Source organism: Taudactylus pleione, unplaced genomic scaffold (assembly GCF_031769625.1).
Source record: "Taudactylus pleione unplaced genomic scaffold, aTauple2 ptg000520l, whole genome shotgun sequence".
NCBI lineage: Eukaryota > Metazoa > Chordata > Amphibia > Anura > Myobatrachidae > Taudactylus > Taudactylus pleione.
In genome coordinates this window covers 10,738,762-10,752,538 of record NW_028284922.1, presented here as the reverse complement: position 1 = coordinate 10,752,538, position 13,777 = coordinate 10,738,762, and the positions used below count along the sequence as shown (strand labels likewise).

At 41.2% G+C, this 13,777-nt stretch overlaps 1 protein-coding gene across 1 annotated transcript; it reads right to left on the bottom strand.

Annotated features, from left to right (window-relative positions):
• Positions 1 to 291: 291 nt before the first annotated feature.
• Positions 292 to 13,507, bottom strand: FGFBP2 (fibroblast growth factor binding protein 2). The gene is made up of 2 exons (XM_088450660.1): positions 12,776 to 13,507; positions 292 to 3,162 (listed from the first exon to the last, which is right to left on the bottom strand). Exon 1 carries the CDS (start codon positions 13,359 to 13,361, stop codon positions 12,783 to 12,785), a length of 579 nt encoding a protein of 192 aa, XP_088306786.1. The 5' UTR covers positions 13,362 to 13,507; the 3' UTR covers positions 292 to 3,162; positions 12,776 to 12,782.
• Positions 13,508 to 13,777: the final 270 nt, after the last annotated feature.

The following is a 13,777-nucleotide window of genomic DNA, read 5'->3' as shown; positions in this document are numbered from 1 at the left end:
CGAGACCTGGAGCGACGGAGCGTCTGTCGCTAGCCGAGTCTCGCGCATGCGCACTTCGGAGCCGGCTCCGGCGTGAGCATGCACAGTGGCCTAACATCGACCCGCTCACGAGCGCATAGCGCTTGCGAGCGGGTCTGAATCAGGCCCTCTGTTCGACTCAGTACCCCAAGGTTTGGGCGCGTTCGGGTTTCAGAAAAACCGAACCTTGCATCTCTAATAAAAATGCAACAAAAATAAAACAAAATAAAACAGAATGCAATAAAAACAATAATCACATCAGGAAAGTAAATCTGAAATGTACTAATACTTTTATTGTCTGAAATGAAAGACCAGCAGGCAAAATTTGAAAATGAGCAACCATACAACAAGATAAACATCAAATTGTAATTTGCAAAATAATGAACAAAAGAAAAGGATAATTAGAATAAAGCATCCTGCCATACAGTATATAGAACAAATTTCCCCTTTAAGAAAATGGAGTTCAGATTAATAGTCTCATTCAGACCCGCTCGCAAGCGGGTCGATGTTAAGGCCCTGCTTACGCGCAGCAGCCGCACTGCGCTTGCGCAAGCCCCAGAGCGAGAGAGAAATTCTCTCGCTACAGGACTCACTACAAAAGGGGCGGCTGTCGATGGTGATCGAGAGCTCGCCCCCGTTTTGTAGGCGGGGTGGGGCGGGGGGATGGCTACACAAACGGAGGCATTCCCGACGGAACGCCTGCTGTTTGGGGGCGGCCCCATGGACATCACTCGTGATGTCAGTGGTGACCTTCCGGCTCTAATAGAGCCGAAAGCTCACTGGAGCTTGCGGTAGACGAGACCCTACCACAAGGGTCTCGTCGCAAGCCCCGATGGTTGCGATGGTCTTGACCATCGCGACCATCAACCTGGCCGCTCGCTAAAGCTGTGGGTGGTCAGAAGGCCGGCTCTGAACTTAGAAGCGGCCGCCCTCATTCAGAGCGAGCGAGCGCTCGCACTTTGCAAGCGGCTCTGAATGAGGTCCTAGGTGTATCTCTTAAGCGCATGTATGCGGGACATCATAAAAATTACCAAATGCTATAAAACAAAACTAATGACCAAGTAATTGGTTTAATATCACAATCTGGAATTCTTTGCTGGAAAACGTAACAAGAAATAGAACTGTATCTCATTCATTATGTTTCAGCTAATCCAGTGTTTTATCAGTTGCACTGATGTCCTGCTCGCACAATTTGCTGGTTCTCCAAACAGTCCAATACCTGCAAGTTCTGCTGACATGATTCCGTCAGGGACTTGTTATTGATGTCCCTCAACACTTCTTGTTTGATAAAGAAAACAAGTCTTGGGGCCTGCAGGAGGCTATTTGGATGTCTATGTATTTAAGCCACGAACTAATCACATTTCAACCTTGCAGCATGTTTTTTCCATATGTATACAGATTAAAAATGTCTGACTACCCTATGCAGAAATGTGTGATGACTATGTATAGAGTTTGCCAAAGTCCTCTTGCATAGTAGGAATTACTTGTGACCAAATTTTGTGGTTCTGTATGATTATATGTGAACTGTTCTGATCATTCAAGGTAAACATATTGGAGAAAACACATGTTAGAAATGTTGGGTTACCTTGATCATTTTCAAATGAAAGCACTGACTTTGGGCACGCTGACAGCAGGTAAATTGCCTCTTAATCAAGTCAGCAGGTAAATTGCCACTTAATCTGCAGCCTTATTTCTGTCACTAGATACCAGATGATGATGTTCACTGAAAAGACTGTTGCAAAATATGAGTGTAACTGTTTCTAACTCTTGCTTGCATGGGCGTAACTACCATTGGTATAAGGGGTGCAGTTGCTATGGGGCCCAGAGCTGGGGGGGGGGCATCTTCCATGCCAAAGTTACATGTGTTATATACATTTTTCACCATTGGGTAGTATTTAGGGGCCCTTATAATCTTTTGCAATGGGGCCTTCAAATACCTAGTTACACCCCTGCTTGCTTGTGTTGCTAACTTTATGTAACGTAGAGCAGCAGATTATATAAATACATGTTCTGTGTATGTGCTTATTAAAAATGATTAATTAGAACTAGAGTAGTGTGCTGACCCCCGTGTTTTGGTTTTTGCAAATCCACCCTCAAATGTTTTGGTTTGGATTCAGTTTTGGTTTGGATTGCTTTAAAATTTATAAAAAAAAACTGCTAATATTATGCAGTTTGGACCTGTTTACATGCAAACCAAAATCCGAGATTCGGTTTTTAAATCTGAGTTCCAAATTTACAGCAGACCCGAACCAGGACTCGGTTCTACTCAGAACCTCAAAAGTGATCTGACTCAATTAGACTCAGAAACCCTAAGTTCGAGTGTGTTCGTTTTTCAGGAGTACTGAACCGCACATCTCTAATTATAACAAGAAAGAAGCACTGTCAACCCCCTGAGAGGGAACATTTTTAGCCCCATCCCATCTATACATGTGAGGCTCCTTTAACGATAAAAAAAAAAAAAAAATCTTGAAGCTTTCTTTGTTATTGTGCTTTAATTTTATTCCATTTCTCTGTAAGGCAATATTGTAGAATATATTATTATTAACATTATTATAGATATATGTTCTTATTACAGGAACTGGAGTTGATGCTATTACAGTGAACTTAGGAACCAGACACAGTACAGAAGCAAATAATGCTACCTACATGTTGGTCCTTCCCTAAGAGTAGCATTTGGGAATGATACTGTACCTGATGTATGTATAAAGGACACACAGTAGCTGCTCAGTGTGTTACAGTATATCAGAATAGAACAGCTCAATCATTCAGTTCATGTTTATGTACATTGATTATCTATCTTTCTAGCTTTTAAATATAACAACTACGGTGTAATTATAGTTTTATTTATTACTTAATATGGTGCATCCTGAATATAAAAAAACAAACACATAAGCAATCAGATTGCTATCTAACAATATATCCAATATTTCCTATATACAAAAGCATTTTTTTTCATGGTATACTTGAGACTCCACAAAAGACATACAGTAAATACAGTTCATGTTACATGTCTTCTATGTATTTGGTAGACATGGATTTATAGAAGCGTAGGGGATATGCGAGGTACACATCCATTGGATCTTTATTTACAAGCAAAGTCCTATTTCAAAATGTAAAACTCCCCGATGCATGGAATTCCTCCACCTGTAAGACAAAATGTGACATGAAAATGATTCAACATCCTTAATAAGTCATAGTGTAAACTACCAACATGAATGTCCTGGCATTATGAGTGGTGTATTCATGCCAGGCTGTTTCCTGACTGACTTCCACTAACCTCTCTGCTGATGTGAGTCCTCTACTACAATCCCCAAACGCATGAGAATATATTTTCTATTTACATACTACCCTGTTTCGCTCCTAATTCTACACTCTTATAATTCTGTGGTGTACTACAATATATGATTGTTGTACCCATGTGTACCATTGATGCATTAATGGGCTACTACTTTGACACTATGGACACCTGTGAGCTTCCATATACCTAAGTCCTTGGATAACCACCTGCTTATGTGGGCTTTCACCAAGATCTTTTACATGTATCCAATTAAATGTACAAGGTATAATCAGTAGCAGCTCCAGGCATGGGCAAGCCGATCCATCGCCCGGAGCGCTACTGTTTCCGGAGGGCGCAGGAAATGCCCACCTCCCTCCCAGCGCTATAGTCCATATTTAAGCTCAGGGGGAGGGAGCGGAGGAGGGAAGGGGCGGCAACGCAGTCTAGCGCCGGCCCTGCATATAATGTATCCTACATACTGCACCGTAAGTGTACTTCCATTTTACCTTATTTATAAATTGATTATTAATACAGCACCAACATTTTCTGTAGTGCTGTACAGTGCAAATACATACTGTTTAGAGCATTAAGAGAATTACATCATTTTAACATTTATTCAACATCAGACAGTATAAATGATGACCCTGCTCAGAGAGCTTTCAATCTACAGGAAAAAATTATTGAAATGTGAAGTGAGGGAGAGTGTAAGCTGACAGAGCATATTGCAATTCATATTGTGGATTGAGAAATTCTGATAGATTAGGTGAGTGGAGGGAGTTGTTTGGAGTCAGTATATATGTTGGTCTGAAGAGATACGTTTTGTGGGAGTGTTACCCTTTTTGTGATAGGAAGACATTGCCAGCTCCACAGATAGCAATCTTGGGCCCTGATGCTGCCTTTGCCCCTCCCAGGCTATGCATGCAGCCTCAGTTTGTGTATACGTGTGGACCCCAGGCTGACTAAGCAGAATTGGCCAAAGGTAGTGCTACAAATGCAGCCTAGGAGGAATGTGAATATGCAAGTAATAACTGTGCCCAGGCTTTAATGTGACTTAGCCATCCCCTACAAATACTGAATTACTGATTTATCCCTGAAGAAGTCTACACCTAATGTATGAAACGCATTGTATATTCACAACCGATCACTGTAGAACAAAGATTCTACCACCCACAGTGAAGTAACAAAATTCTACCTTCATTTATTTTATATGGTTTTCTATTAGTCATCATCATTAATGAAGAAGTGAACCTTCCATTTGCTAGTTGTAAATGATACACCTCAGAGCAGACATATTCTCACTTACATCCAGACTGCATAGTTTGCAGTTGTATCAACACACCCTCACTGAACTATGCCTATGTAAGAACACCCCATCACACTTCAGTTCCACCTCTTCACTTGTAAGTGTACATGTGATCTAAAAGCCTCTCCATCTCTGGTCATCTCACCCTCTCCATCTCCATCTCTGGTCACCTCACCCTCTATCATCTGGTTGTCAATCCACCGGCCTCCTCATTATCATGTCAGCTCCATTAATCCTTCTCTGTCCATCTGAAACTGTACCCATTGTTGCCTACGACAGTCTATTAGTGCATTTGGTCTACAGTCTTTTTTCATTTCACAGAGTGTAAACTTTGTTATTCCTCAACAGTACTATGTTATTCTACTGTATTATTACAATCCTCTACCTGCGCTACACTGACGGCTTTCCATGTCTTCCCTACCTCTCTTACCCTGTTCCCTTTCTTCCCCATGCTCCTTGCCCGATATCCTTATACATTTCAACTATCCTTCAACCCTCCATCTTGCCACTTTGACTGTTTAGCCGCTGCTTCCTACGTTCCCCTGTAGGCCAATAAACGTAATGTTCCTTTAGCTGCAAATTCTCTTGTTACAAACTCCAGCTAAAATGTAAGCTCTCAACAGCAGGGTCCTCTCCCTTGTGTCTCATGTCCACTCTCTGTCATCCTTGTTTGTCCCCGTCATGTCTTATTGTGAATTGTTTCTGGATGCTATGTGATTATTATCTGTTATTTACATGCATACATTTAGAATTCTGCACAGCAGGCCTAGATTAATAATGGAGCAGGCAGACCTACAGCTCTATGCTAGCCCTCAGAAATATTCCTACAGTATGAGCAGCATTTGTCATTTATTAATGAAATTGAATGAAGCTGGGCTTGTACACCCTGGAGAACTTGCCCGTTCTACCATGTCCATAGTAATGTCAGTGGATTGTGCTTATTTTGATTACTGTCCTGATGAGGCAGGAGCTTGCCCTGATACTAATTAAAGTTTGGACTAATTTCTCACCATTTGTTTTCCTTACATTCCACAAAAACCATAGGGAATATAGGATGGAGATGTAGGGGGTAGAGGGAGATGCTATCTTTGCCCTCTCTGGCACTGGACATGCCCATATGGTACTGGTCACAACCCATCCACTTCTCACAATAAGCAGGTCCTTGATAATGTTCAGCCCCAGGCTCATGTGGTCCTTGCTCTCGCCCTGCGTTTGCCTGTTATTATTTTGACTGTTTTCATGTATGTCCCATTTGTATGAGTGTGTCAGGAACTATGGAATCTGCGGCTTCATTCAAATAAATGATGATGTGGATGCTGTATGGCCCACGGACCTATTTAAAATGGATTTAAATATTGTTTCTGCTTGGAAAATTATTCATTATTTGCATAATGTTCTTTGCCAACATCAGCCAGGTTTACAGTTGTTGATAATATATCAGATACTTGGCTCATGTACAAAGTGTGAAAAATGTATTTATCCTGAGTTTGTTACATTTCAATAATATAGCATTGTGTTCTATGGTTCCAGGGATATTATGAGATAAATTGCAGATGTTAAGTTAATGTAGGAGATACGTGTGATATAGCCTACATTTCAGCATTAATACATGAAGCGGTACTTAAATATTCCAAAGTAAAAGTGGAATATGGCTTTTCCTCATTTTTGAGGGGCAAAAAATCCCATTGATACATCAGCTCTTCTGACAGTTTACAAAGAATATTTTTGAAATAAAAGCAGCACTGTGTGTGTAAGGACAGCCACTGTACTGGGGGAGCATGTTCTTCTCCGAATCTTTGGTTGGATTTGTGGAAGGTTCACTAACAGTGGGTAAAGGCCTTAAACTCTTACATGCTAGATACTCTTTAAATCACCCCATCATGGACTGTTCTTAGCACACTTAAGAAGTGTCTATCTGGGCTCAAGTGGTGGACATCTTGCAATTTTTTCATCCAGGGTAACAGGGAATACAGTTTATAATCTAAGACAGCTGTATTCAACATGCGGCCCTCCAGCTGCTGTGGAACTACACATCTCAGCATGCCCTGCTACAGTTTTAGCATGCCCTAATAGCAAAACTGTCCTTAGGCCTTTAGTTCTTATGAGACTGAATTACCTCCTTGTCACGGGTTGGGTCTAAAATCCCAGCTGTCGGGATGCCACTGGTCAGAATACCGATAGCGGCATCACGACAGCCAGATTGCCGACACCCATAGGAAGTGACAGTAAGTATTTTTCTAACCCCTACCCTAACCCACCTTCCCTGGTGCCTAATCCTAACCTCCCCCCTAATGCCTAAACCTAACATCCCCCTCCCTGCACCCAAAACCCTCTCCCTGGTGCCTAAACCTAACCTCCCCCTAGTGCCTAAACCTAACCTCCCCCGCACCCTAATCCTAACCTCCCCCGCACCCTAATCCTAACACCCTCTCCCTGGTGCCTAAATCTAACCTCCCACCTAGTGCCTAAACCTAATATCCCCCTTCCCGCACCCTAATCCTAACACCCTCTCCCTGGTGCCTAAACCTAACCTCCCCCCAGTGCCTAAACCTAACCTCCCCCTCCCCACACTCTAATCCTAACCATGCTACCTAACCTCCCCCTAACACCCCAATACTTACCTTCGGGATGCCGGCAGTCGGGTTACTGGTGCTGGGATCCCGACATGTCGTGATTTCTGTGCCGGTATTCAGACCGTCAGCATCCCGCACACCGGGATGCCGACTACATCCCTTTGTCACACATCATCCCTTAACCTTAAGTCCACAGGTCTTTATAGAATTCATACGCCGACACCGATCAAAGCTGTTGATGTGACAGGGACTTGAACATGTTAAAAATCCCTGACTTGCCGATTTCAACTATTTTCAGTTCGGAATCAGGAAATTGAGAACATGTTGGATTTCTACGATCTCCCGGCAGAAGTGGAGCAGGGAATTGCCCTGATAGCAGCTAAATGTATGAGCCCCTTAAGGTGCTGCTTCTTTAATTGGTCATTTAAACTAATCTTAAAAATGATAAGGCTTCAGCTAATTTGTCAGATAGAGACTGCACACAATCGAACACATAACAGCTATAGGAAGGTGGATAGACTAAATTAATTGAAATCAAGTAACTCTGGGGCCTATTCATCATCGGGGGGGCGTATGGCCCCCAATGGATTAAGTAATCATCTTTTTACGAGGGATACTTAAGTATCCAGCTCACAGCAGGGGAAACTTTACACCGGAGCAATTCATTATTGCTCCAGTGCGGAGACAGCTGCTCCGGAAAGCAGCTGTCTCCGTGGTTGGTAGCACAGCTACAGAAGTAGCTGCGTTACTTACCTCTCCCCTGTCGGCATCGTTACGCATGCATGACTCGAGGTCACGCATGCACAAAGCCGCCGGGGAGGTAGTGAGAAGATGGTGGAGGTATCTACTCGAATCCCTTTTCGTATCCCCAGAACTGGGATCAGAGAACAAGTGGCATCTGAAGATGGCGCTTGTTCTTGCAAGCAAACTCTGAAAACTTTCAGTTTTCGGAATTGGCTGAATATCAGGTGGTCCATTTGGGACCCCTGATAAAGAATGGCCTGGTAACCTAAATATCCGGAATCTAGCGTTTCGCATAGTTACTGGGCCATTTATCGCATGATGAATAGGCCCTTCTATCTCTTCTACATTGCTCTTCCCAGAAAAAGCTTTAGAAGCACACTGAAGCCAAGTAAATATACCTCCCTGTACATCAGCCTATTTATCAATATAATGGTAAATGCCCCTGAAACCTAACTCTGCTATTTGTACAGATTTAGCAATGGGTTACAGAGCTATTTATCATTCCCCCTGTGCAGGACAGCTTCTCCAATAAGTAACTGTCATGGTCAATCCTAATACACAATCAGCGCTAATAGTAGCAGCAGAAGTTTATACTGCTGGGTGCCCACTGTGAGTGGTACAGGATCTGTCTTCCCATTCCGGGCACTCTTCCTATAGGTTCCCAAAGTTAAGCTCCAAAAACTTTTAATTTCTGGAGCTTGATAAATAGCAGAAGACATCTGTGTTATCTCCTACATTAGAGAACTGATAAGCCTTGTTACTAATTTAGTGATAATCTAGCAGAAGATGCTGTTTACGTATAATTACCAGGGCAAATAAATTGATAAATAGGACCCATATAAAGTATTGACATAATAAAGACGATGTTAAGGTCTAAAATGTTTACCAACATTTGTATCTACTCATCTATATTCCATAGTTCATGCACATGTAACAGATATACTTTGTACTGTACCTTGTATGGTGGCAGGGGACAACTCACACAACCAATGGTATCTTAAATGAATAAATGTCACTGCATTAAATAAATAAAAGGCCCCATATAACAACCTGGGGACTAAGGTAAGAGTATATAGCATTTTATGTTACAAATCTGACTTTCATAATGGTCATTTATCCCCCTTGTATAAATTGGTAGTGGATTATTGAGCAGTAGCCTAATGCCAAAATTACTCGGTCAAAGGCCTCACAATAGGAGACAGCACCACAAAATGGCCTTTTTTGCAAGATGACTGGCTGCTTTTTTATTGTCACCTTGTAATTCTCTTCAATGATTTGTTAAGGAATTTGATAGATGTTTGGACCTTAAGCAACATTAGTGACTCATGGTAAATCTGAATTTTTAAACGTTTCCTTGCTAGAGGGATAGATCTGTCACCTTGAAGATCGCTTCCCACTCCACTGGCAAAGCAGGGTAATAAAAACCTTCTGGTGCTGATCTTCTTAGGACAGAACAACTTTATTTAAACCCCATGTTTAGTCATTTTTAAAATGGATATCTGGTCCAGCCAGCAATATGTCTTTTACATAGTTCCCATTGAAGTTCCTAAAACATTCCTTCAATTATTGTGATTTACAGGCCTCAAATGATATAGAAAAACAATCCTAAATGGTGATGTACAGATGTGCCCACATACACCTATCCTCAAATCGTGCCAAATAGGGCAATTGGCATACCATGGACTTTGTGATTTAGCCTCGCCAAGCAGCCCCCCACAGCCTTTCACATAATATGCGCCTTATTGGCATCACTAATATGACAAAAGTACAATACACAGGTAGCCTGGATACTGGCACTGGCATTTCATGTACTTCTGAGTGCAACTCAATCGCCAATCTGGGGACAAAGGCAAAAGACTGAGTTATGATCCGGATGACTGCGCCACGCCTCACGCCATATATCGCTACGCTTAATCTTCAACCTTATACTAATTCCTTTGCGACAAAACTACCAATCTATTGTGCCTAGCACACTATAAGATACTATGTATGCGGCTATGATCCGAATGTCTGCGCCATGTCTCACGCCACATATCGTTATGCTTAATCTTCAACCTTATACTAATTCCTTTGCGACAAAACTACCAATCTATTGTGCCTAGCACACTATAAGATACTATGTATGTGGTTGTGATCCGAATGGTACGCAAAATTCAGGAAAAAAGTATGAAAGGACAGGAATCGCAACCCATGGCGGAGCATCTTAGTTGTGCCAAGCATCTTGCACCATATGGCACAAAATGTTAGGTGGATGAGGATATACCTGTGTGCAATTATTGAGACACATGCGTCTCCCAAACTTTATTATTTGATTGGATTGTAATATTATTAGACTATATTAGATTATTATTAGATAATATTAGGAAATTAGTTTAGTGAACTTTGTTTCATCTAAACCGCCCCAGCCCCCCCCAACCACCCCCCTTGCAGAAAGAATAAATAAATGAAAAAAATGTAAGGATATATTTGAGAGATAGACCTTTCACCCCATAGCAGATGCACCCCTTGCAACTATGGTAGTTACGCCCATGCTTATCATGATTTAAGCCATCAATGAGACCCAAATAGGAGCAATTACCTTTCCTAGCCTACTGTAGCCTCTACTATTAATAAAAATGAATTACATACAGTACATTTCACTCTCCATTCACAAACTCCCACCAACCCTAGTGCCAGATACTGTAATTCTGGACAGGGCTGCAGACACTGAGGGTTAAGAAGTGGTCAAACACTAGTGTGCCGCAAGTGGTTGTCAATTATTCCCGTGGAGGCCAATGTGTGTGTATTTTTTAATGTGGGATCCAATGTGTATGGTGTGCCTTGGCAATTTTAAAATTGTGTGTATTGTGCCTTGAGTTGAAAAAGGTTGAAAATCACTGTCCTAGAGTATTGAGATTATAATTGGATCAATTGCAGCTGCAGGCCCACTAGGTTCCGTATAGGCAACTTCTGTATTTTTACTAGAGATTTGCACAGACCCCGTGTTTTGGTTCTAATTCATCAATGTGTTTTGGTTTTGGCAAACCACCCGTAAGTGTTTTGGTTCAGATTCAATTTTGGATTCTCTTAAAATCGAATAAAAAAACTAATTGGTAAAAATAGCTTTAATTGTGTAATTTGGACCTGTTTTCATGCATCCAGGACTCAGTTCTACTCGCAACCCCAAAGTGATTCCGAACTGGGACTCAATTCGACTCGGAACCCCTAAGTTGTGTGTGTTGTTTTTTCAGGAAAGCCACACATCTCTAATTTTTACAGATGATTAAAATTTGCATTGGTCCTCTACAAACCTTTAACATCACTGTATGAAAAGCCCCTGCAATCTCCTTGTTATATGGCATACTCCTACAACAAGGTTACTTCCAGCAGTGTGAGAAGGAAAAGATATTCTGTTGGCGGACTGACAGAAGTTATTTCTATCACAGACTTTGGACACTATTTAAAGCACAGGAAAAAGGTTTCACAATACTTTATAGATGGAATACAGGCCCTTTGATTCCACTGAAATGGTTCTGATATATGCTGGTGATGTAACAAAGATAGTTGCCCTACTGTATGTTGCACATTTGGTGGAGTTGCCCAGTGATTTGGAAGCAGTGTATGTAAGAAAGAGCGATCAGGTGGTCTTCACGACATTGGGAACAGATTTGTTTGAAGAAATAGGAGACTGAAGAAAGAGACAACATACTGTACAAATAGAATGTGATTATTGTATTGCAACAGCTGCTACAATGGGCACTCGTTAGTAGTTAAACTAAGCTGCACCTTAAAAATGCAAATCAATAAATATTAATTAGCATTTTACCTAATTAGCTATGCTAAATTAAGCTTATTTGTCAGCTGAAAGAAGAGAAAGGCAAAAAAAGTGCCAAAATGTTTTGGGCTATATAAAACACACAATAACAAAATGTATTATGTTACAAAATATTTATCTATGCTTAAACTACCTGCCAGGTATAAGTGCATCTTAAAACTAACATACAGTCCCATCACCGCGTAGGTTAGTGCGATCCTCATACTGTTACTAGGATCGAAATACCACACAGTTCCCACTATCACAGGCACCATTACAGGTGTACATGCCAACATTAACAGCGAGTCACCTGTATAACACTTTTATCAGAACTACACAGCAATTTTGCAACAAAACATGCTTCTTATTAATGCTTCTGGTTAATGATGAAAAAGTCTTCAAAAATAATAGCTCAGTGGTTAAGTGAAATGAATAAGTTGTAATGAGTGTGATGGGCTTAGGACAGCCCATCACACATACTAGACATTAAGTAGGATGAATAAGAATCAATCCTACAGGATAAAGAAATAATTAGATATTCTATGTTATAGGCTTGAAGTGACAGTGAACATTGATTTCTTTTGTTAAATAGCACTAATATTAGTTAACCAGGGTTTAGTGATATGAATTCTACACTGCGAATAAGGTGGACCAAACCCTTCATTTTAGATTTAAAAAATTCTAACATTTTAATGGGCCAAGATAAATCTTGGACAAGCAGTAATTAACTGAGCTGATAAGTGAAACATATAAGGCAATCAGCGATATTAGTCATACAGCTGCACTATCATCCTGTGATAAATCCATTCTACCAGAGGAGAGCTAGGCAGTCTGTGGCTCTCCAACTTTTGTGGATCCACAAGGCATCCTGAAACTTGTAGTTCCACAGCTACTGCCAATCACCGGTTGCCTACCAGAGTCTCTGTACAGCAGACTCTTTATCTCTCCAACGCATCCACTTTAAGAACAAATTCAAAATAATACTTAATGTATTTCAAGAAAATTATGTTATCTACGCCACATAAATTATATAGGAAAGCAAGATACAGTTTTTAATTTGGTTTTACCTGTAGATTATAAGAAAATCTCTATGATATAGGAGCAGAATGTCTGGAAGAACCATGAACAGTGGTCTTTTGCAATCTTCATGGCTTTGGGGTTTTCTTGATCCGGTTGTTTGGGTTTTGATGGATCCGGCTTTTTGGTAGTGGCAGGTTTTTTGGTGGTTGGTTTCTTTGTTGGTGGAGGTTTCTTCTCTGGTTTGGATGTGTCATCCTGTTGGTTTCCACTAGGACTTACTTGCCTAAACTGGGAAGGAGCAGGAGCCTTTGGGCACATGCTGTGTCTAAACATCTGAGGGTCGCATGGGTTGCCAACTTTTCTGAGGTCCTGGCTGAGCTGGTTCCAGAAACCCTTTATATCTCTGTTGTACGCCCGGCAGTAGGACGGTTTCGATGCAAACTCACATAAATACGTTTTGCCTTGATTTTTACATTCGATTCTTACTCGGATCTCGTTTTGGCCACTGACGGTCATGACACAAGCATCTCTGTTTTTCGTTTGAAAGGGGATCTTCTCTTCAGTGCCAGGTTTCTGTGCCAAGGTTCCCACCAGGAAAGCCACCATTGTGACAATGACTGCTCCACACTTCATGGCCAAAAAAATCGGGTCGAAAACTCCTGTCTTGTCAAGTCGATGGAGCGGTGCTGGAGTTGAGCAGGTGTGCTGGGAGCGAGTGATAAATGTGCACTGATGTTGGAGCCTAAAAGTGTAATGTTTTCAGGGAAAAAAATGAAGCTTGTCCACAGCAAGAATGTGCCTGTAATGTATCGCTTAAAGCAGTATTTAATGACCCAATGTGATCTCACAGAGTGGTAACAAGACACATCTTGCTAAATTCTGTACATTGTCAAGTGGCTGAAAGTGTAATTAACAAATTATGTATTCTACTTTCTCCTATATTTACGAGGAATTCTAAGTAATCTGAAGTCTGGTTTTGCGTTTGTGTGCAGGTCATTTTGAATGCAAAAATAAATAAACAGTACTACCTTTTTTCTTGTCTGGCAGTA